General features: G+C 41.4%; 1 protein-coding gene across 1 annotated transcript in view; it reads left to right on the plus strand.

Annotated features, from left to right (window-relative positions):
- si:ch211-119e14.1 (uncharacterized) overlaps positions 1-26,207 on the plus strand; it is a 43,000-nt gene that overhangs the window by 16,739 nt on the left and 54 nt on the right. Inside the window, exon 2 of the mRNA XM_051932665.1 lies at positions 23,985-26,207. This exon is cut by the window's right edge and continues 54 nt beyond it. Within this exon, the coding sequence (XP_051788625.1) occupies positions 23,985-24,905 (921 nt within the window). The 3' untranslated portion in view covers positions 24,906-26,207. The remainder of the gene's footprint in view (positions 1-23,984) is intronic.

Here is a 26,207-nt window from a genome sequence, read left to right on the forward strand (position 1 = left end):
GTGTTTGAATGTGGTGTAAAGCTTTCAGCGGTTTGTACAATCCCAAGCAGCACATTATTCCTAACTGCACTCCGCAGTAGTGCCACTCACAATATGGCGGTGATACCTGCGCCTTCAGTCCGCAGTAGTGCCACTCACAATATGGTGGTGATGCCTGCGCCGTCCGTACTATGTCGGGTTTCACTATGCTGTGTAGGCGCCTTTGCCTTTCGTACTTTCCTGCGCCTTCCGTACAATCTTTGTGGACCTGTGGGGCCTCCGTTGCCTCTTCCGTTTGAATCTGGGCTGCAGCGCAGAATCCTCTTTTCTGTTTGGCTGTGTCGTTAGTCGTTAGCTATGGGTGCGTTGTTGCTTCATTTCTCATTCACGTCAGTTGAGCTCTTTCGTTTTTGGGCCGTGACTCCTTCGTGCGCGGTGGATACGACTTCGCGTGCGGTTTATGAGACGCGCGCTGTACGCGCCTGCACAGTATGTCTTTATGGTCCCATCGCCGTGTACCTGCATCCATGCCATCCGGTTTACCATTCTCGGTTAGTAATATGGATTTCATCATACTAATTATCACTCACACCAACGACCAGAGAACAATTAAATGCATAATACATAATCTAAAATAATTATTAGTACCGAAGAATTTAAATACTAAATATCAGATAAAATAAATTGCAATAATGTATATGCTGGGCGGCACAGTGGCGCAGTGCTGGCGCTGCTGCCTCTCAGTAAGTTTTGCTTCCCGGGTCCTCCCTGCGTGGAGTTTGCATGTTCTCCCCGTGTCTGCGTGAGTTTCCTCCCACAGTTCAAAGACATGCAGGTTAGGTGCACTGGTGATCCTAAATTGTGCTTGGTGTGTGTGTGTCCTGCGGTGGGCTGGCGCCCCGCCTGGGGTTTATTCCTGCCTTGTGCCCTGATTGGCTCCAGCAGACCCCTGTGTTAGGATATAGCAGGTTGGAAAATGACTGACTGACTGTATATGCTAATTGAAATGTAGTGGTATTGAAACCGGCAAAAGGCAGTTTTGACCAAATTTTTCGTTGCAACGTTGTGTACTGACAACTAAAACAACTTGATGACGTAATACGGCATATTATATAGGACTATATAAATCACTGTACTGGAAAAATAATGTTTAGTTGTTTAGAAAATTAATTTTAATGTGAAACAGTAACGAGTACATAAAATTTATTTCATGAAATGGCCGGCTCATGACCAGACCAGAGTCCACGGCCTACCAGGCATTGCCCAAATGCTCTAATGGCCAGTTCGCTCCTGGCCCAAAGCAAAGACAACATGTGAGTGACTCGACCTTGACTTGAACATAGCTGTCCAATGATGGCCTCCACTCTGCTCGACAGAACTTGAGAGGATCTCAAGACTGCATGTGTAAAAATCATAGAAGGGGCTAAGACCCTGACATCTGCAAATCCTATAAACACTCCTGCTCACTGGCGTAGCAATGGATTGTGCAGACTGTGCAAAGCACAAGGGCCAACGAGCTTGGGGGGCTCACTCTGAGAGCCGTACAGATATTTTTAATAACTTCACTAAAACAGGGGTTTCACAGTCTCGATGCATTGACTTCAGCGTTCAATGTCTTGTTACCATCAACTCTGACCTCAATCGCTGACGACGAATTGTATGCTGCTGCCAAACTTCTCGTTGAACGCCATAGCACCGACATTTCACCTGCGTATTCCGCTCAGTTGTTCTCATTTTGTGCATGTTTTAAATAGATCCTGTCAACCAAGTCGACTGTTTTCGAAGTAGATCACTATGCACCACCATCTACTTCCAGTGATGTTTGCATTGGCTTACATGTTACTGCTGACTACGCCAGTGACTGTTGCTGTGTGTGAATGATCGTCCTCAACACGTCGCAAGACAAAGCTTAGTGGCTTGGCTGTACTCTCAATCGAAAACGAGCACGTCAGACAACTTGCCGTGTCAAACATCGTTGAGACTTTTGCGCAACAGAAGGCGCACAAGCGAGTGTTTTAAGGTACCCGCTGTGGCAACCCCTAACGGGAGAAGCCAAAAGAAGAAGAAGAAGAAGTGATATTATAAGTACCATATATGCTCACGTTTAAGTCGGGTCTTGAAACCCGAAAAATCGATCATAAAATCAGACCCCGACTTATACGCCCATTTAAAAATGAAACACTTAATTTTTGTTACATCTTCTTGCCTCCTCCAGTCTCACACCGTTTTCTCAGATGCATTGAATTCTGTTGCAGCAGCTCAGCTACCAATTCCTTTTGCTACTTCAACGACTTTTAATTTAAAACCAGTTGCATATTTTCTTCTGATCGAATGCTCCATCGTAGATAAGGGATGCTCTTCCGATAAAGGTGTATGAGGGCATGAGATACAAAAAACACAAAACAGTGCACACTTTTCTTCAGAATAGTTTGGGTATTACCATGTGGTCATGAAGGCACAATAGAGAGAGTGAGAGGTTAGGAGCACACGCTGATACTGTGCATTGCCACATCCACACTCTCAGGTGGGCATATCGTAATCCCTTGGACCAATAGCGTGAGTTTTCCGTATTCAACTTGTAGCGGGGCCACATAGTTAGTGTTGTAAATGTCAGTTCTGAGTGCATCTCGTTTCATTGTCCCGTTTGCTGTTTGTATGTGTATCAGTTAATGCCGTCCCCGAAAAGGGGGACGGCTGATGGAAGGAGACCACAGCCGCAAACCTGGAAAACACCTGTTCACGATTAATCAATTACTGCCGTCACAGGACTATTTAAGCCAGCAGGAGGAGAGAAGGAAAAGAGAGGAGAGAAGGAGATTTTTTTCACATTCACGACCACGAGCCATCTGTACCTGTTATATTCCACATCGCGCATTTCCATCCAGTTTGTTTTTCTATCCGCCGGACTTGCTTCAAGAACCTCATCACGAGAGACCCCGGGGTCGGAGTTAGTCATCCACCACGCACTGAGGATTCACGGTGAGGCTGCTCCATTTTGTCCGGGGAAAATCAAATGACTCATTTTTCGCTAATTCTGTCAACCGCATTCAGGACAGTTTCTTTATTACCGGACTCACGTTCACATTCATTTCCATATATCATTCAATTTTTGTTATTCGTGTTGTGTGTTTATATGTTACAGGGGCAAGGGAGGGTTTTTGTTGTATTTATATTTGGTGGTGTCTTGTTGTTGCTGGGATGGAGGGATATTTATATTTATATGTTTTCTATTTTTTGCATGTCTTGTTTCATTTAATACATTTAATCCGTTTAATTTTACATCCTGCTTTTGTGTACTTATCTTTTCACCGTCGATTGTGGGGAAAAGTTTAATTGGTTAGAAGTACGGCTTGATAGTTAGATTCTTTCTCAGTAAATTATCCAGGCCACAGGTCTTGGAGGTGTAGCTGCCAGCTGGGTAAAGGGGTCGGCCGTTACAAACTTATACGACTGATATTATAAGGCTGTGAATACTTATGTACATGGGATTTCTCAGTTTTTTTATTTTTATTAAATTTGCAAAAACCTCAAGTAAACGTTTTTTCACGTTGTCATTATGGGGTGTTGTGTGCAGAATTCTGAGGAAAAAAATGAATTGAATCCATTTTGGAATAAGGCTGTAACATAACAAAATGTGGAAAAAGTGATGTGCTGTGAATACTTTCTGGAAGCACTGTAGGTCAGGTTCTTTTCTATAATTTGCTTGAACATTCCAGTTGATTTTGCGACTTCTCTCATTGCGCTAAGTATCATAGTTTGCTTGCAGTACCAATTTATTTGTGCGAATCCGAGAGAGACGCAGCAGACCGGGGGGAAGGGGGCGGGGCCTCCTCACTCGCACACCAGCCTCAGGCCGTATCTTACATCCACTTAGCTAGCGAGTGAGAGAACTACTTAATAGATTTAGATTGGGCTTTTTTCTAGAATTTGCTTGAACATTCCAGTTGATTTTGTGATTTCTCTCATCGCGCTAAGAATCAAAATTTGCTTGCAGGAGCGATATATTCGCACTAATCCGAGAGAGAGGCTGCGGGCCGAGGGGAGGGGGGAAACGTGACGTCAGGAGTGGAGAGCTGGTCGGAGCCCTCCTCGCTGTCCTGTTTCATTTCTGTGTGAGCGAAGCCACAGGGCACGGCTAATATATATATATATATATATATATATATATATATATATAAAATCCAACGTCTGTCTGTCTGTCTGTCCGCTTATCATGAGAGAACTACTTAACATATTTAGATCGTTATCTTTTCTACAATTTGCACGAACATTCTGGCTGATTTTGCGACTTCTGTCATCGTGCTAGGTATTATAGTTGATTTGATCGAATCCCAGAAAGCGGCTCACTCCCCAGCCTCCGTTCGAGTCGCTTTACCTCTCACCACGTGTTGGAGTGCATCTCGCCTCCGCTTAGCTAGCGATACCTGTTTGTTCAGAAGACATTATCATCTACAGATTGTTAAGGAGTAACGTTTGATGTTTTTGAGAGAGAGAGATCAGAGCTACGTGTGTTTTACAGGGTAGCTGCTGATTGCCAGAGATATCACAGCCATGTGGTTTTGTCTCCTTGCGCGGGATGTGTTAGCCAGAATTACATTTTTTTTTTATTGATTTTTAAAGTCTGTACTGTTTCATGACTACGTGGGAGGAGCTGCAGGGGACAGCTAGTAAATAATAAAATTTAAAAACAAAAAAAAGAACACATGTTAAACACAGAGCGAGCCATCCTCTAAGGCAGGGGTCCTCAGTCACGGTCCTGGAGGGCCGCAGTGGCTGCAGGTTTTTGCTCCAACCCAATTGCTTAATAAGAAGCTCTTATTGCTCAAATAGCACTTCTGCTTCACTTTAGTGGTCTCGCTCGTTAAGATTTTGAACCCTTATCGCTTATTTTAGTCTTAAACAGCTGTATTCTCAGTTGTTAATGGCTCCTAATTAGCAATAACATGCAGATGACAAAAGAGACCAGCAGTTCTCCATTTAGCTTGTTACCATTTACACCTGTGTATGTTTATCATGCACTATTGGGTTTAATTAAACACTTGGAAGGAAAGTGAAGAGAAAAAAGTGAAGGACTGAGAATTACTCCTCCATTTTAGCCTTCAAATCATTTGGATGATATCCTTAGAAAGGGAAAGAAAATCCAGGATATGAGAATGAGCTGACATAGCAGAGTTAAAGCACTAGCAAGCCATGAAATTAAATTATTGGCAAGAATTGCTTTCTAATTAAGCAACCGGGTTGGAACAAAACCTTGCAGCCACTGCGGCCCTCCAAGACAGTGATTGAAGACCCCTTCTCTAAGGTGATGAACAAAGATGGCGGTTCCTCTGCTATATGATGTAAGCAAACAGGAAGAGGTGGAGCCCCAGAAGTGATGTTGGAGGAGGAGACCTGTCAATCTTTCTTTCTGCAGACGGAGTAAAAGAGTGGCCGTTATCACACAGCGCCAATCCCTGGATCGGCAGAGAATTACCATCACAACAGACCTTAAACTGTCTCCCATGTGCACACACGTGACACAGTCAATAAATGACAATGAATAGTCCATAAGTAAAATGAGATTCAAGTCACTGGCAGAAGTAGACCATTTAAAACTAGCACAAGCCACTGTGCTTTCCATTCTAAAAGTCGCATGTCTCTTCTACTTACTTACCCTTTGGCGTGTCCACAGCGAGAGGAGATGTCCACCGACGGGTACAGTCATCCATGAATTTTGGCTCAGGTTCCCACCACCACTCTGGCAGTTCAACAGAGAGCCCCCACAATCTCTGTTCCTCACTCCTTTCACCAAAGCACAACCTTCAGCTGAGAGTCCTCTCAGAGAGGGTGGTCCCTCCTGCCCCTTGTACATTCATCAGGAGTGACCTTTAGTGCCGTCCGCTTCTTCATCCTTCTGTGCCATTTCCAAACCGGTTGCCTCCTCTGCTCAACAGTACCAACTCCGCTGCTCTTCCTTTTTTTCATTCAAACCTTCTCACACTGCCCCCTATCTCTATTCCCATCTTGCCTTTTTTCTTCTGTCTTACTCAGGCTCCATTCATACTTTTAATGGGCGCAGGTACCTAATCACAAGAGAGCTCTGATGAGGGAATTGGCCAAAGTGCACACATCTGCATACGAAAGCGTGCTCTGCCGATCCCCCCATCAACACTCCTGGGCCACTCATCCACACTAACATATGCATCTATGCTCGCCCGCAGCCTCATCAAAATCTGCATGTTGCCGCAGACCCTCTAATTTGAGGCAGCGAGCGTCCTATATGTCATGAAAGGAAGTAGCTGGGTGCCAGTAAAATTCTGGGCTGTCTTCTCCACCGGCTTCAAATGGTAGAGAAAGTTAAAAAATGATAAAGGATGTGCGGTCCAATTTGAGACAAGTCAGAGAGTTTCAGATTGTAGTTGGCCATACTGGAAATCGAAACTTGCTTTGGTATACTAAACTCTCAACTGCATTGCCTTGCATTCCGTCAGATCTGGAAGCTCAGCTAGATGTTCAGCTGTCATCTGATCAGACTGATGATCTGACGTCTCTGTGCGGATATGAAATGCAGAGAATGAGCAGGAAGGACAAGTTCTTCCAGGTGTTCAGCAGGTGTGTGGCAGAAGTTTCATCTTTGCACAGATGGTCTAGTGAAAGGTACATGAAGAGGCAGCTGTGCCCATTTATTCTGCACTGAAGTGGATGAATCTGAGTAGACGATCAGCTGGGAGGCCAGTCCATCTTTGCAGAGTTAGGAATTTAGGTTTGCCCTGTCTAGCATGTTGCATGATGAGGGGCTGCAAAGTTTAAGCCTGCTAAGGAACCAAATTTCCCATCTTCATGCAGATGATCGTCACTGGAACAACAGCCAATAAGAATGAAAAATAATAATAATAAAAAAAAGATCTCCTTAATGTCTTTTGGGGTTTTCCTCAACAGCAATAAGATCAGAAAAAAATAAAATGGAGACGTGGGCTTTTGTCTCCTGCTTCTCATACAGTATTTGCCGCCAAAAAAAACAAAAATACCCTGGTATTCTCACAAAGGGTCTCCTCATGAATTTCAGCAGAGATCTCAGCAAAACCACAAAATGGGCTCAGATTTTCCAAGTAGCATCTTGAAATTTTTATTTTGCAATTTCTTTTTGATTTTATTTTTTAACATTTTATTGAATTTACTGGGGATTCCCCCCTGCTCTTTTCGCTTGCCATATCCCCCACCACCGGCCTGTGATGCGCGCCAGCCACTTCGTGTCTATGCCACTCACGTTGTGAAGAGGGGGGCTGAACGCATCCCAAGGAGACGCGGTCGCTCCTCTGAAACCCCCTCTTAAACGGTGATACAATGGGAACAAAAACATTTTTTTTTTTTACCTCCTCTTTGCTCGATCAGCTGCTGCTGCCGTGCTGTGTGATCTGCATCTCATGCGGCACTTCGAAACATTTAAAAGCCTGTACAGCAGCTGCCCTACTCTTTATCTTTTATTTACGGCCCTGGCCGTGGTTAAATCTTTTTGGCACAAAGTCTCGTCTCGCAGGATGTGAGTTCTTGATATTTTTTAGTTTATAATTTACAAACGAAATAAGAATCTGAAAATCTAACAACATCACATTAAAGTTCGATAAATTCTGAAGAGAATGATACCAAACTGTTGTAATGTGAAATGTTGCATACAAGTTGATAAATATTTTGTATGTCTTTATTTGTAACTTAGACAAAGCAATGTAATATTAGTGATACATTATTGATAATAACAGTAATGGTTTGGACTGAGCCTCTTTGTAATTTTATGACAGGGATGGGGTGAAGTGCCTCAGACAAGTTTAGTTAATATTTCTCTGCAGGACTCCCAGTCAACACCCTCAGGAATGCCAGGCTGCCTAACTGCCAAGCTTTACCTTAACCCCTGGTTTAGAGGATGGCAGGTGTGAAGGTGTTCTGTCCCCCCATTGGTCTGAAATATGGCTGTTTGGAACTGGTTTGTATCAAAAGCCTTTAAGTACCATGACATCCTATTGGCTTTAGGGGTTGGGCAGAAAACCTATAAATTTGCTTGCTTTACCTCACCCTCTCTGTCTCTTACCAAACTGATGGATGAACTGAGAAGGACAACACAATGAAGAGCACAGCTTGGCAGCCATATTGAGACAGGCATGCGGCCTGTTCTGAAGAAAGTACAGTAACTAACAGGTCTGTGTGTCACCTGAAACTACACATCAACATTTATCAGGTTACTAGGCTCACCCGCCTTTTAAGTCGACCACTTCTTAAGGCAATTCAATATGTAGATCAATTTGATATTTTATACAGTGAAAAATAAAATTCATGTACCACAACTCATTAATTCGGTTATATTGAATCTGAGCTGCATTACTTTAATACTCATAGTTTCTGTTATTTTTGCGACAAAATTTAAACTTTTGTTCTATAAAACTTCCTTGAATACTATATTCGGTGTGAAAACTCTATTAGTGCCTTTTATCAGTTTTCTCTATTGTGGAGTGTCCACTACATGGACAACTACGTCCTCAGAGCGCTTTGCTCTTGAAAATGTCGTGTCACAAAAGTCAATGAATGACTGCTAATAAAGTGACCAAGTTAGAAGAAGTAAGGCATTACAAAATTTCTTTGTATACAAATCTAAAAATAGCCTACGTAATCTCCAAGAACGCGCACAAAAGCAAGGGAACGATGGGAGACCCAGAACTCTGCTCACATTGCGTCGCTTCGCACCGCAAGCCGCAAGTAGTAAGTCTGTGATAAGCGGAATACCACTACGCTTTGCACTCACGGGACGGAAGGACAATCCCGACCGCTTTTATATAGTGTCTTGATATGGTTGCCAATATTCTAAATGTACTTGGCATATTGTTATTATTTATGAATATTATATAATACATTATTTAAATTGTAACTTAACTCCTGCTTGTCTTTTACTACACCTAATTGCCTGAGGTTATACATGTAGAAGGGGAGGTGGAGAGAAATTATATGGTACGTTATAAACAGTGGTAAGTCTGTGAGATTTGAGTCATTCTGACAAAGGCTACATATTGATAATACGAAAGGGGAAAGCAGAGTAAAATATTACTCTACCAAGACAAAACACAAACATATGTATGTAGATTTTAAAATAAGCCCGATTTAAAGCGTGGCATACAAACATCACATAAAAGGGTTAGAATTTTATATATATATAGAGTAGATTAAAATCAAATAACATTCCATACAAGCAAGTCCAGTTTAGAAAAACTAGGTTTGAAACAAATCAACCACCACCCATGATTAAGAGAGCTAGGCCAACAGAGTCAAACTTTAATAGTGGAGAAAATAAATAAATAAAAAAAGGGAAGAGAATCCACTTCCTCCATTTAAATGCTGATTTTAAAATGTTATTGATTAGATTCTGCCAGGTTTGCTTTTTGTACAGCTCCTCTAAGTGAGAATTTGATTTTTTCCAATTTCAGATAATGTATCACATCAGTTACTCAATGACTTAAAAGAGGTGAGTTAGGATTCTTCCAGTTGAGCAGACAAGTCTACGTGCTAATAGTGAAGTAGAGGCCATTACAGTTTGTTTGTCCTTCTCCACTTTAAGCCCATCTGGAAGTGCACCAAACAGAGCTGTTAGTGGATTAGGAGGATTTATTTTGCAATTTCAAAGTATTTGCATTGCGTGCTCACTAATATACGGTGAAATGTATGGGCGGTAGTAACAGAACAATGCTGTAATCCTTGCCTCTGAATAATTCTATGAGTTGCTCTATTTTATATTACTGTGCTCCAGTCAGGTCAGACTCATTCTAGAAGTAAAGGCAGGTAGTGTGGGGTAGCAATTAAGGCTTTGGACTTCAACTCCTGATGGTGGGATTCAAATCCCACTGCTGTCACCAGTGTGTGACCGTGAGCAAGTCACTTCACCTGCCTGTGCCCCAATTAGAAAAAGAAACGGAACCAATCAAATGTTGTAAATCACTTGGAGAAAGGCATCAGTCCAATAAAAAATATGAAGTCTTGAAAGAGATTAAAACAAAACTAGAAAGAGATCCGACAAAGTATTCCTTGCTTCTCGAACCAAATTCTAAATTTTGACTCCTTTTACCTCAGTCGTATCTCACGTTTCCTTTCTGTCTAAGGCGGTTTCTCCTAAGGAATTTGTCTATGACAAAACTGATTCTTAAAAAACATATCTCTGTGAAGTCTCATGAGCCACCAAAGATCAACCTTCGAGAAGCACAAAGTTTCCTATGGGTGATTTGTGGACAAACAAAGAGGCCTTCCTTAATCTTGTTTTCAGTTATTCATGGATATTTCTGTCTCAAATATGAAAATCCTTTAGCTTCCTTGTTCATCACTTTCATGAAATGTTTCATTAGTCCAAGTCTTATATGAAGAGGAAGCAAAAATAACCTCATCGGGTTAACAATATGTGCCACGTTTTTCCGCCCTGGAACCAAATGCTGATAGAGCGGCTTGTTCTTTATAATGTGACGAGACCCTTTCACATGGTTGTCCCATTCTCAGGATTTGGTATATCTGAGCTACAGTGATGCTACTATTAGAGGACCACAAGATGTCCCACCTGTTGTTATGCTGTGCATGTTTACTTATAATATGAAAGGAAATCACAAAACTAGGCGATGGCAATTGAATGATACCTAAAAGTGATTTTGGTAATCAGCGGGTCAAAATCCATAAGATACAGTATATACAAAAGTGCTCAGGAACTAAAACCTTTATTGACCAGTGCAATGGTTGGGAACAAAAGAAGTCTTAAAAATTTAAACGTCTGCACACTTGATAGCAAAAACACATGGGGTGATGTTGGCTCAGTTGGATTCTTTTCCCTGTAATCTACATGAATGTTTGCAGAAATGTCATAGCTTGGTGACCTTCCTTCAGGCCTTACCATTTATAAAGCCCCGCCTGAGCTGGGATGAACTGCTCATCTGCTTTATATTTCTAACTTTCATAAGGGCTGGCCTGCCCGTGATTGTTCTTCACAGTCTTATAAATCCATGTTGACTTGCTGACCTTCTCTCTCCTTTATCCATTCTCTTATTTGAGTTTTCAATAATGATTTGTTACATTTCCATAGTGATGTTCAAAGTTACTCAAAGTGCTTTACGTAGACAGAGAGGAACCACTTCAAACACCACTAATATGTAGTACCCACCTGGATGACACGATGGCAGCCATTGTTGAGGCCAGTATGCTCGCTACACATTAGCTGTTAGGTGATGAAGGGGTGTGTGAGAGAGAGCTAACGAAAGACAGTGGATACTTAGGGGGTCCAGAATGACCAAGCCATGGTGGACAATTAAGCTGGGATATCGGGAAACACCCCACTCTTTATGTAGGATGCCAAGGAATGACCAGAAAGTGTCAGGACCTCGATTTTACATGACATCCAAAGGATGCCACCATTTTTACACCACAGTGTCCCCGTCACTGCAGTTGGGCATTGGGATCCTGTAGACACTGAAGTCGGAAAACAATGGGGAACAAACACCAATTTAAAATAAAAAACAATTTCTTTATTCTTGGTGAGTTAAAGAGATTGCAGACACACACACCCCCCCGCGCCCCCCCCCCCACCCAGCTCAGTGACACTCACTGGTCGGATCAGACAGTCCACCTAAAAAAAAGAAATCCTCTCTTCATATTAACTAGCTTATTCATTAACCAAAGAGAGAAAAATATGGCAGTTCATTTTGAGGTCATACATAGATTGTTGTAAGTTACGGTTACATCCTGATTTATTACATTCAGGAGTTTTACAGAATTTATTACCAAAATAAAGAGTTATCAGGCACTCGGATTCCTAAGGAATATGCCCTTATCAGCTCACATACACAAGACCAGTTTAAAGCAGTTTCTTATAGTTCAGTACATTAGTTATAAAGAAATTACAATCTTATAGCTTGAATATCTTCATTAGATTTTGTTTGGTTAGATTAATAAGTCCTTATTTATTAATCATAAGTGACATGTTTCTTATAGTTTTAAGCAAGAATTCAGAAACTATCACATTGAGTTATAATATCACAGGGTGTTCTGTTAGTACCAAGATGTCAGCATTTTCTCATAAAAGAATGCAAACCAGTCTCATATTCTGTGCACAAGCTTAATTCTTTTTCTACCTAAATGAAGAACAAATCCATCCATTTTCCAACCCGCTGAATCCGAACACAGGGTCACGGGGGTCTGCTGGAGCCAATCCCAGCCAACACAGGGCACAAGGCAGGAAACAATCCCGGGCAGGGTGCCGACCCACCGCAGGACACACACAAACACACCCACACACCAAGCACACACTAGGGCCAATTTAGAATCGCCAATCCACCTAACCTACATGTCTTTGGACTGTGGGAGGAAACCCACGCAGACACGGGGAGAACATGCAAACTCCACGCAGGGAGGACCCGGGAATCAAACCCAGGTCCCCAGATCTCCCAACTGCGAGGCAGCAGCGCTACCCACTGCGCCACTGTGCCGCCCGAAGAACAAATCATATAGAAATAATAAATCATATAGCTCTCTGCAGCATGATTAATACAAAATACAGTCCTTGGTATTTGTGAGTTAAATACTTATAATCATTACAGTTAATAATGTTTTTTCTTTCTTAATCCACACACGCACACACATGCCACTGGGTAAGTGCCCCCCCCGATGGCCTCACCAACACCTCTTCCAGCAGTAACCCCTGCATTTCCTAGATGGTCCTTCATCCAGGTACAGGCCAGGCCCAAATAATGCGTAGCTTCAGGTGGATGACCTGTTCTGAAGTGTAGGTGATGCGACTTTATGGACCAAGTGATTTGCAGCATCAAGTGAGCAATTTAGCAAACATCTGGATGGCCACATTTGGAAATGGCAACTCTGTGGGGTTTTCTTGCTGCTTTCTTTGCATCCCCGCTATCTGAGCTTAATTTGGTATTTGGAAAGCTGATGTTAATTGTTATCATTAGGCCGTCCTCCCTTTTAGTTAATTATCCAGTTCTTCAGATGCATCTCATTAGACAAAGTGCTGTTTGATGATTGCCGTTAATTTGTATAATTGCATAGCCAAGCCAATGAAACTGAAGAACAAAATCATTCAAAGGCCTAATTCTCTTTTTCTATTTAATAGTAGGTAGTCTTGCCAAGAGTACAGAATAACGTAAAAATCTCACGCATGTCTGACCAACATGCAACACATGACAGCTCACCAGTGCCTTGATCACCCTAAAGATGTGCTGTCCTGAACGCCAAGGTCTTCAACCAGGTAGCTTTGGAGGGAACAGACTTCTAACCGGCATGTTCTTTTAGAGGACACAGCAAACAACTGGACCTGCTCTACTCAAACGTTAATGCCTTTAAACGTAAACCTGTGGTACATCTGGACAGGTCTGGCCATCTTACCGCTACCTTGTTATTGATGGCAGCAGTTCATCAGCACTCAAGCTAGAAGTTCTTTGGTGTGTTTGGGGGGGTTGTTTGTCTATTTTAATATCTATGTACAGTATATATCTATCTACAGCAGGGGTCTCCAACTCCAGTCCTGGGGGGCCCCAGTGGCTGCAGGTTTTCATTCTAACCCTTTTCTTAATTAGTGACCTGTTTTTGCTGCTAATTAACTTCCTTTGAATGAATTGTAATTGACTTGCTTTTGTAGTCTCAGACCCCTTAATTGTTTCTTATTATTGTTTGGCTGCTAATTAAAATAAGAGATACAAAATGAGCCAAAACACAACCAGCAGACTGTGTCTGTCCATCATACAAAATTTGATAATAAAGAAAGGTGACAGTCTCAGGAATACTGATCTACTCAGGACCCCAAAACATTTGAAAAGTTCTCATTTTAGAATATTAGAACAATCGAGACAAGAGCAGGCCATTCAACCCAAAAAATCTCGCAAGTCCTGTCCACTCATTTCTCCCAAAAAAACATCCAGTCGAGTTTTGAAAGTCCCTAAAGTCTTACTGTCTACTGCACTACTTGGTCGCTTATTCAAGTGTCTGTCATTCTTTGTGTAAAGAAAAACTTCCTAATGTTTGTGTAGTACTAGGGTGTTGTATGAATGTAGAGAAAAGCCAAGCAAAATGACACCTTTTATTGGCTAACTAAAAGATTACAATATGCAAGCTTTCTTTACATCTTGCCTGAAGAAGGGGCCTGAGTTGCCTCGAAAGCTTGCATATTGTAATCTTTTTAGTTAGCCAATAAAAGGTGTCATTCCTAATGTTTGTGTGAAATTTACCCTTCACAAGTTTCCAACTGTGTCCCCGTGTTCTTGATGAACTCATTTTAAAGTCACCGTCTCGATCCACTGGACTAATTCCCTTCATAATTTTAAACGCTTCAATCAGGTCTCCTCTAAATCTTCTGTTACTTAAACTGCAAAGGCTCAGCTCTTTGAATCTTTCCTCCTAACTCATTTCCTGTAGGCATGAATCAGCCTAGTGGCTCTTCTCTGGACCTTCTCTAGTGCTGCTATGTCCTTTTTGTAGCCTGGAGACCAAAACTGCACCCAGAACTCCAGATGAGGCCTCGCCAGTGTGTTATAAAGCTCGCGCAGAACCTCCTGTGATTTGTACTCCACACATCAAGGCGCTATATAACCTCACATTCTGTTTGCCTTCTTAATGGCCTCTGACTCTTAACTCTCTCTTCTGTTCTTTTTCTGGTTATCTGTGCTGGCGATCTGCGCCACCACCACCTAATCAAAGCTCCATGATATCCCTACATTGATGAATTAAAGGCCAGAAGTCCATGCGACCGTCATCATCAAGTCCTTCCATGAGAACCCTGAATACAATGAGGACTGATTGATGTCATTGATGTTAGGTAGAATGCCTAGAGTGGGCTGGGTGGTCTCATGGCCTGGAACCCCTGCAGATTTTATTTTTTCTCCAGCTGTCTGGAGTTTTTTTTGTTTTTTCTGTCCTCCCTGGCCATCGGACCTTACTTTTATTCTATGTTAATTAGTGTTCTCTTATTTTAATTCTTATTTTGTCTTTTTTTCTCTTTTCTTCATCATGTAAAGCACTTTGAGCTACATTGTTTGTATAAAAATGTGCTATAGAAATAAATGTTGTTGTTGTTGTGGTTGAACACTGTCTGGAAGTCGATAGCTTAGAGTCCACTACGACTCCTAAATCCTTCTCATAAGGTGGACTCTTGATTTTCTGACCGCCCATTGTGTATTCAAACCTAACATTTTCACTTCCTATGTGTAATTCTTTACATTTACTGACATTAAAATTCATCTGCCGCAAATCGGCCCAAGCCTGCATGCTCTCCAAGTCCTTCTGTAATGATATAACGGATTCCAAATTGTCTGCCAATCCACCTATCTTGGTATCATCTGCAAACTTAACCAGCTTGCTACTTATATTCCTATCTAAATTATTTATATATATTAAAAATAGCAGCGGCCCTAGCACTCACCCCTGCTGGTCACCACTCTTAACATCGGCCAGTTCTGATGAGGTTCCTCGCACCATCACACTCTGCTTCCTGTGTCTGAGCCAATTCTGCACCCATCTAAAAACATCACCCTGAACTGCCACTTCTTTTAGTTTGATGCCCAACCTCTCATGTGGCACCTTATCTTAGAAAAGAGACAATTAACAATTTCAGAAATGTCTCTAATTGCAGAATGAAAGCAGCAACAAGCCATGGAATTAAAGAACGATTTTATTTAACAATGAGACTAATTAAGCAACTGGTTGTAGTTTGAGGCCCTGACTTAGTTGGTCTTCTGTCGGCTCCCTCACGTCACATTTCATTTCTGTTTGGTTGCCATTTAAGGAAAAAATGAAGTAATTCAGAGGAACAATGAAGAAATTCAGGGGATCAAATCTTTAAAAACAAGTCAATTAAAATTAATTCAGAAGAAGTTAATTAGCAGCAAAAAGAGTGCACTAATTAAGAAAAGGGTTAGAATGAAATCCTACACCCACTGTGGCCCTCCAGGACCGGAGTTGGAGACCCCAATCTACAGTATATATCATACATACGTATAAATACATATATACACAGACACAGAGTGTAATATACAGTATATAGTCTACAGACAAAGACCCAGTTTTCCTTGATTTTCACCCTCTGCTCCACAGTTGAAAATTACAAATCAAAAAATTCAGATGTGATTAAGGTGCACATTGCAGAGTTTCATTCATTTCAGTCACGCAACATTTTTTCTACACAGTCCTTTCATTTCAGGCCACCATAATGTTTGGGACAATTAGCGTCACAGATGTTTGTGATTCCTTAGGTGGGTTTCATGGCTTCATCAGATACCTCGGTTTGCTTCTTCTCTTTGGAGTCTGGAGTTGCCATTATTCAACATGAGGACAAGAACTGTGCCAATAAAAGTTAAAGAAGCCATTACGAGGCTGAAAAACAAGAATAAAACCATTAAGAGACATCAGCAAAACCTTAGGATGACCGAAACCAACTGTCTGGAATATCATGAAGAAGAAAGAACACACTGATGGGCTCGGTAATCACAAAAGGGACTGGTAGACCTCCACTGCCGATGACAAAAAAATCCCCACTGTGGTCAAGTAAAAGCCCCCAAATGCACGTCTGACAGATCAGAAACAGTCTTCAGAGGGCCGATGTGTGTGTGTCAGAGGCAACTATCAGCAGAAGACTTCATGAATAGAAACACAAAGGACACTGCAAGATGCAAACCACAAAAACAGGATGGCCTTTGTGAAAAAGAACGTCAAAGAGCCTGCAGAATTCTAGGAAAAGGTCTTGTGGACAGACGAGACAAAGATGAACCTCAAGAGTGATGGCAACAGCAAATTGATGAGACCTAAAGGAACTCCCCAAGAACCAAAGCAGACCACTAGATTTGTTACACATGGTGCTGGGGGTGTTATGGCGTGGGCATGTATAGCTGCCACAGGCCCTGGCACACTTACCTTCATTGATGATGGAACTGCCGATGGCAGCGGCACAATGAATTTTGAGGTGTGTGGAAACATCTGATCTGCTCAAGTTCCAGTAAATATTCCAAACTCATTAGATTGCACTTCATCCTACAACAAGTTAATGATCCAAAAATGCTGCTGAGGCAATGCAGGAGTTAATCAGAAATAAAAAAATTGGAAAATTCTTGAATGGCCAAGCCAGTCACCAGATTTCAATCTAACTGACCAGGCCTTCCATATGCTAAAGAGAAAACTTATGGGGACAAGCCCCTCCGAAACAAGCAGAAGCTGAAGATGGCTGAATTAGAGGCTTGTCAGAGCATCACCAGAGAAGACCCTCAACACCTGGTGATGTCGATGAATCGCAGAATTCAAGCATTCATTGCATGCTGGGATATGCGACCATGTCCAAAATATGACAACGACATTAATAGACCTGCAATCGCTGTGTCTCAAACATTATGGTGGTATAAAATAGAGGGACCATGTAGAAAAAGTGTAGTGTGACCGAAATGCATGCAAATCCCCTTCAATGGAAGTCTGTGATATGCACATTAATCACATCTGAATTGTTTGAAATTTTAAACTGTGGAGCAGTGGGGGAAATCAATTAAAAAATATGCCTTTGTTCCAAACATTATGGAGGGCACAGTATATACAGTACATACATACATACATACATACATACATACATACATACATACATACATACATACATACATACATACATACGTACATACGTAGAGCATCAGTAAAGCTTTAAGAACTTAAGAATTTGACAAACGAGAGGAGGCCATTCATTGCATTTCTTGCTTGTTTGGTTAGCAGCAGACATGGCTGAAACCCTCTCTGATCTGAGCTGAAACCGACAAAAGTATTCGGTATGCACAACTGTTTAGATCACATTTTATAGAACAGAATCTTTGCTTTTGATTGATAACTTGAACACAAGACATTGAAATTTAGGACCTGGGGTCTGCGCAAGAGCAATATCAAGGCCTCGTGCTTAATCCATCAGTATGACGCAAATGTTAACCTTACTTAATGAAGAACCTCAGAGACAATTTAAATTTCTGAAAGAGACTTTTCTTATTTCGAGAACAACAAACTAAATTGCCAAACACATGAAAGGTATATTTTCAGTTCGCTATGGAAGTGGCCAAAATATCACATGGCATTGTCAATGCCAAGCAACACTGTAATGGCTACGAGGTGCGCAGAGTCGTCTTACCGTTTTATTAATTTTTACGAGACCCCAGGATTGCACCGAGCCTTGACTCGGCTCACACTTTGATACGTAACACAGCAGTTCAGTTAAATCATTGCACAATAATGCATTGAATAAATAATAATTGCAAAAAAAAAAAAAAACGTCATCTCGTTCATGCATAAAAACCCACCTGTATAACCTCAACGGTGATAATTAGTAAACTAAACACAGATGCGAAATAAACTCAGCCAGACTCTATGCATTCAACAATAAACAGTAACACTCACAGAACAGTCCAAAACACAACCCAGTAGATGTAGGAGAAGATAAAGATCTATAATGAATATGTCCTGTGTTCGTTATCCTGAAAGTAATATCAGATTTGTCCCACAGTGGTACGTTTATCTGGTGAAGATCTGAAATTGCTTGGAGCACGGACCAAGGGTGGCAACATTTCTCTAAATGGACAAGGCCGCACGAACAACCAAATGCAGTGCATAGAGCACAAATTTAGGAAACAACAAATCGGGCAAATCGTAGTCCAACTGAAAGCTTTTGCTGAAGTAGTGAAAGCAGTCTAACAAAAAACAGAACACCTGATCGTGATCCTTCCACCTGGCTTCTTCCATTTTCAGTCTAGCACCTCACCTTCTTTTCCCCCAGCAGCCCCTGAGGCAACAGCTGAAGCTTCCCAATGGCACAGTGACCCTAGGGCTGCTGGGAATTGTAGTCCATTTTAGGTTGCGCTGCTACAACAACAACAAGTGCAAATGGGCCATGCCTTGATTTGACCAGATTTTTGGTAATAGACAAAAGAGACAAAATTTCGAAGCAAACGCAATTTATGTGCATATCATTCAGTGGCATAAATAAAATACCTTCCATGATTGGAGTGGCTTTATCGAGATATCAAGAGGAATTGAGATGTGAGTAATTTTGAGTCATCTTACATCTGGAATCAAGCTATGTACTGTACAAAAGTGTTGTCACTTTTATTGTCTGCAGTAAAATAAATGATTTGGAGAAACCAGTGGTGACTCTCTTTTTCCAAGCCCATGTAAAGAACAGATTTAGCAGCTGTCGAGTGGTTGAGAAGCATGGCCTCACGCTCTGATGGAGTGCTAACAAGAAGAGAACAAACAAAATGGCTTTCATGTTTTCTCGCAATGTAAAAGGACTGAATGGTCCCCTCCAGCTCCCCTTCAGCGAGGGGGTCTGTGCAAACCAGGCTGTGGTTTTCTTTCTGCAATAGTTGAATTACTGTGTTTTTCCGATGTCACAGCTTCAGGTTTCTCATTTCCTGAGCTTGTGCATTTCCTGTCGATCAGCCCACGTTATTACTCATATGACAATGAGCAGCACTAGCCCTACAACCAGCTTCCCCACTGCCCCCTCAACCACACATGCACCTTAGTGAAGCATTAAATATATAATCTGGATGAATGTCATGTTAAACAGTCAAACCGCAGAAATCAAATCTGTTTTACTCGAGAATCGCCACTGAGCGATGACTGACCATGGGAACTGACCCCCAACGGTCATGTGAAAAGAGTATTTCCTTTCTGGGATTAACAAAGCATATAAAAAAAAAAGATCAAAAATAGTGGTAGTCCATCCATCCATCATTTCTTTACATCCTCGTCATGTTCTGGTTTGCATGGAGTCGGTCCTAATCTTCACGGCTAAGCTTGGAAAGAGTGCAAGCCCACTCTCACATCTACACGCTCAACAAGAGTTGCCAGAAAATCTTACAAGCCTGTCATTGGGATGTAAAACTGGAGAACAAAAACCCACAGCAGGTATGAGGAGAACAAGCATACTTCACACAGAACAGGCCAGGCCAGCATCTAAACCCTGAGCACTTTCATTTTGAGATAACTGAGCTTCTCCTTTAAAGGAAACAGCGTGGCAGGGGTCTGTGGCAGATCAGAGATGTGCAGGTTTTTTTTTAAAATAGTGCAGCTCAAGATCTGTGTGTGCACGAGAAGAAGAGCAGCTTTAGAGCACGAAGAGAATTGGCCGATTACTCGTTCATATACTGTACGTGAGAGCAATCAGTTGAGCCACTCCTCATTAGTGCTCTATGGGACCCTGATTTAGCAGCAAAAACTGATCACCAATTAAGAAAAGGGTTAAAATGAAAACCTGCAGCCACAGTAGGACCCAAGTTGGAGACCCCAAACGTCTATAGCAGTGATTCTCAAACTCAGTCCTGGAGACCCCCTGTATTTGCAGGTTTTTGTTCCAGCCAACTTCTCAATTTAATTGGACTTCTAGTGAAACAAGTCTCTTATATATCAGATGCACGTTGTAGGCACCTTTGCCTTTCGTACTTTCTCACGCCTTCCGTACTATCTTTGTGGACCTGTGGGGCCTCCATAGCCTCTTCCGTTTGACTCTGGGGTGCAGCGCAGAATCCTCTTTTTTGTATGGCTGTCGTTAGTCGTTAGCTCTGGGCGCGTTGTTGCTTCATTTCTCATTCACGTTAGTTGAACTCTTTCGTTTTTGGGCCGTGACTCCTTCGTTCGCGGTGGATACGACTTCGCTTGCGGTTTATGAGACGCGCGCTGTATGCGCCTGCGCAGTACATCTCATGGTCCCATCGCCGTGTACCTGCATCCATATCCGGTTTATTCTCAGTTAGTAATATGGATTAAGTGAGTTGTTACTTCCTGCTTTCTATGTTTTGGGATCCAAGTAGAAATTACTAAACTAAGTTTGGTCAATTTTTATCAAAATGTATTTAGCACTTATATGTGGACAATGTAGCTTGTTTTAAGGTACTCGTGTGTTATAACCTCACCACAGGCACAGGCAAGAGAAAAAATTCATTGTTTGTTCATTCGTTTATTTCCATCCATCCATTATCCAACCAGCTATATCCTAACTACAGGGTCACGGGGGTCCAGTCTTCGTCTCAGGTCACTGGATAATGTCCATGTCTCACAAACGTATAGCAAGACATCCATCTATCCATCCAGCTATACCCTAACTACAGGGTCAAGGGGGTCCAGTCTTCATCTCAGGTCACTGGATAATGTCCATGTCTCACAAACGTATAGCAAGACATCCATCTATCCATCCAGCTATATCCTAACTACAGGGTCACGGGGGTCCAGTCTTTGTCTCAGGTCACTGGATAACATCCATGTCTCACAAACGTATAGCAAGACATCCATCTATCCATCCATCTATCCAACCCGCTATACCCTAACTACAGGGTCACGGGGGTCCAGTCTTTGTCTCAGGTCACTGAATAACATCCATGTCTCACAAACGTATAGCAAGACATCCATCTATCCAACCCACTATATCCTAACTACAGGGTCACGGGGTCTGCTGGAGCCAATCCCAGCCAACACAGGGAGGGCGCAAGGCAGGAAACAAACCCCGGGCAGGGCGTCAGCCCACCGCAGGGCACACACACACACACTAGGGACAATTTAGGATCGCCAATGCTCCTAACCTGCATGTCTTCAGACTGTGGGAGGAAACCCACGCAGACACGGGGAGAACATGCAAACTCCACACAGGGAGGTCCCGAGAAGCGAACCCAGGTCTCCTTACTGCGTGGCAGCAGCGCTACCCACTGTGCCACCCTCATTCATTTATTTTCAAAACAAAAACAAGAAAACGTAAAATTAGATTTTTCAATTACTTTCATTAATTTTGATTACTTTTGAAACATGACTTCTGTTGTAAAGTTTCTAATGTCATTAAGTATAACATTGAAGTGCAAAACAAGTCTTTCAATTTCATTTTTTGGGGCAATGGAAACTGTTAAATGGAGGAAAATGGGAAAACTGAGTAATATGGGTCAAGAGTAACCTTTAAGGAGGTTATATGCGTGAGTGAATGGAGAAGCGCTATCTGGGTGGAGTGGCGGGGTTATAACACCTTTTTAAAATTTTTTAACAATATTTTCATCCTGTTTTTCATTCTGGTTTTCCAGGCATTCCGGTTATTTAATTCATTATTTACTAATTAGTGAAGAGGTGTCCAACTTCAATCCTGGAGGACCACAGTGGCTGCAACTTCACATTCACAATCACAACCCTTTTCTTAATTAATGATCAATTTTTTTCCGGCTAATTAACTTTTTTTTCTCATCATTTTAATTGTTGATCCTCCAAACTGCTTCATTTTTTCCTTCAATGGCACCCAAGCAGAAAAGAGATGTGATGTGAGCCATGTTGTTAATTAAACCCCTCATTAAATGCCATTGGCTTGCTGCTACTCTCATTCTGCCACAGAACGTTTGATTTTCATTTTTTCTAAGACCACCATCAAAATGTTTTGTGGACTTGAGTAGATCAACATTAACGAGAACTTTATTTCTCATTTATATTATTTTCAGATATTGTGTGATGGACACAGGTGAGCTGGTTGTGTGTTGTGTATGTGTTTCTTCAATATACAGTAGTGCCTTTCATATCTATCTATCTGCCTATCTATTGCGGAGTGACTGTCAATTGGCACCACTGGAGACTTTGTTTGGACAGGATCGCTATGTGCATGTGTGTGTATTGTCAAGGACAAGCGCAGATAAATCCAATAAACGGTCCTGGTAAGTCTCACAGACTTCACAATAATGCACAGAGTTAAACATTTAAAGCTATAGCAACAACAGAAGTATTTCTAAATGTCTTATAAATGTAAAAACATATTGTTGTGCTTTTCTGAATGCAGAAGAAAAGAAGAGAAAAAAAAAGATGGTACTCGTGTGTTATAACCGCACCACACACGCAGGCAAGAGAAAAACGTCTTTGTTTTTTACAATCGTTTATTTACAGTATTTACATTCATTTATTAAAGTGTTATCACAAAAGAGTTCATTGTTTTTATTTTTGTTTATTTAGTGTTTCCACAAAAACTTCAGTGATTTTTACATTCATTTATTTACAGTGTTATCACAAAAAACTTTATTTTTTACATTTGTTTATTTACAGTGTTATCACAAAAAACTTCATTTTTTTAAACTTTTGCTTAGTTACAGTTTTATAACAAAAAAATTTATTTTTTACATTCGTTTATTTACGGTGTTATCACAAAAACTTCATTTTTTGCATTCGTTTATTTACGGTATTATCACAAAAACTTCATTGTTTTTTTACTTTTGCTTATTTACAGTGTTATAACAAAAAACTTTATTTTTTACATTAGTTTATTTATAGTATTATCATAAAAGACCATCATTTTTTACATTTGTGTATTTAGTGTTATCACAAAAAGAGTTCATTGTTTTTATTTTTGTTTATTTAGTGTTTTCACAAAAACTTCAGTGTTTTTTACATTCGTTTATTTACGGTGTTATCACAAAAAACTTTATTTTTTACATTCGTTTATTTGCAGTGTTAGCACAAAAGACCATCGTTTTTTACATTTGTGTATTTACAGTGTTATCACAAAAACATTGTTTTTTACATTCATTTATTTACAGTGTTAGCACAAAACTTCATTGTTTTTTTACATTTGTGTATTTACAGTGTTATCATGAAAAACTTCATGGTGTTTTACTTTCGATTATTCACAAAACGAAAACAAGGATACATAAAATTTGGTTTTTAATTACTTTTGAAACATTACTTCTGTTCGCGAAGTTTCTAATGTCATTAAGTATTAACATCGAAAGTGTGGAATGGCGGGCTTGTAACACACGACTACCAAAAACAGCAGCTAATTCAACGTGATCAGCTGCTATCATTTATCATCACTGATTGTGAATCTGTTTGGAATTAAAACCTGCAGCCACAGAGGGGGTCCCAGGACCAGAGTTGGAGACCCTTATCTATAGGACTAGTAAATTCAATAGGTACCGTTGAATTGGATTTCCGTTTGACTGAATTGACAGGCAGATGAACTCTTCTTTCTTTCTCATTTGCAGGGGTCTAATCCAGCCATATTCTTTGCCAACATTCTCATCACCTTTTCCATTTTGGTAGACTCACAGTCTTTAAATGAAACAGTTACCACGATCGACCCTGCAGGTAATACAACCACAACGGTATCCCCCTCACCAGCACAACCTATGAATCAGTTTATATTAACAGAGCGATCGTCTTCAGAATCTTCGACTACCCAAATTTCAAAAGTGCAATCACCGTCAATGCAATCAACCTTTCAGGCAGTAAGTACTTCAAGTGCAACCACAAAGAGCATCGTAACCACAAAACGGGAAACATCTCCGAAAAAACAAAACAACATTATGCAGAGTACACATACAAAACCCACAACCACTTCAAGGAAAACAGCTGACATAAAAACGATTCCTTCAAAAAGAGGCACCATCATCATCGTAGTGCTCATCCTGCTCCTCATTTTCCTCATCCTGCTCTTTATATATTTTTACCGCTTGCTAAACAAAAGAACCAAAAATGCCTACTGCGTCTCCAAGCTAATTCACCCCATGCAGCAGAGGGTGACGACCTTCCTAAGCCCCTTTATGACGGCATCAACAAGTAGAGAGGAGCTGCACGATGAGGAGGAAGGTGAAGATACTGAATCCAGTCACAAGCAACATGCGCCACAGGGTCAAGAGAGCGATGTGGAGAACAACGACAATAACAACGACAATCCGGACTCCGACTCAGATGACTATTCCAGCATGGATGGCTGTGACTTGCGTGAGCGGGCCAAGCTGATGATGGAAGCTGAAGAGGAAGAGAAGGCTCAGCAAAAGAAGGGCCAAGCCGGGGAAGGGGGACTGCTGGCGGACCTCCACGCCTTTTCGGGAAGCGCCGTCTGGTCAGAAGAGAAAAGTGAGGATGGAGCAAAAGGGTCAGAGGCCGATATCACTGCCCTGTGAGCTGTAAACCTGCAAAGAATACACATGAGGACAAACATGGAAGATTTGCTGTATACGGTGGGAGCCAAAGTGGTCTTTCTAAACTAACTATTTGGGAATTTAATGAAGGTTCACACCATTAAATTTCTTATTGCTTGTAATTTTTGACTTTTTTTTTCATTTATGTTAATAAATCATTTCAACTGACTGACTAAGAATTCCTCAAGCTGTGCTATGGTTATAAACTTCTTCTTTGAGTTTTTGGACTCTACTGGGTGAATTTATCATGTAGCCTGACTGACCAACCACTTGGCTCACCTCTTCAGGTCCATCTCCAGTATGGGACGGGGGTCCTACGTTTAATGAAGTCTTATGGACACATGAGAGGGCAGAATTTTCTTCCAGGCTTCCTCCAACAGACTTGTTTGCTCAGCAAGTGACCTAAGTCCACTGTGACCAGCAGGGGATGCCTCTGAACCCTAAACCCCCAAATCTGACGGCACCAAACACAGTCCCTTATTCAAAAGAAAGATTTTTATTTACAAAATACCTTATAACAGATTTGCCAACAATGCAAATAGAATTCTCTTTCCTCACTCCATCCACTCTTTCCATGCAAGTCTTGTCAACTTCATTCCGACTCGGATTGCCCTTTCAAGGTGAGGTGGCACCTTTTATGGAGTACTTACGGCGCTTATGGCATCAGATGGCAGAAGAACCTCCAGGTTGTGCTGAAACACCACAAAACAGAGAGGTCTTCTGCCGGCAGCATCCACTAGCTGCACCCAAGGACCCCAATAGGTCTGTCCTCCTGGACTACAAATCGCATGTAACCCCACAGGTGGGACCCTACTGGGACTGTGCCAGAAGAGCACTGCCATCTATAGTACTGGGGAAGGAACTGCTCTTGACAGACTGTCCATCCGTTAATCTTTCACCGCGATTGGGATAATAATCAAGAACCATCCTGGCCAGATTACACCTCCATGTATTGGATTCAGGCATTATGCACTCCCGACTGGGCCAGGGGTCACCTCTCATTCCAGTCGGGATGCCAGTCCTTCCGTTAGGGCACTGACAAACCCCAAATATTGATTTTTTTTTTTATGTAGAACGCACTTGGATATAATGGACAAAGCAAAGCTTGCCTCATTGATGCTCTGCTGATATTAAAATGCACGATGACTGCTTTAATGAAGTAAATTGCTACCTTTCAGTTGTTATTTTTTTTTTGTTCTTTTATTGATAAAATGGTGGCAAAGTTTAGTGTCCATTTAGTTTTCTCTTGGACAAGCATCAGATTATAATCATACATTTTCATTA

Source organism: Erpetoichthys calabaricus, chromosome 10, assembly GCF_900747795.2.
Source record: "Erpetoichthys calabaricus chromosome 10, fErpCal1.3, whole genome shotgun sequence".
Lineage (NCBI taxonomy): Eukaryota > Metazoa > Chordata > Cladistia > Polypteriformes > Polypteridae > Erpetoichthys > Erpetoichthys calabaricus.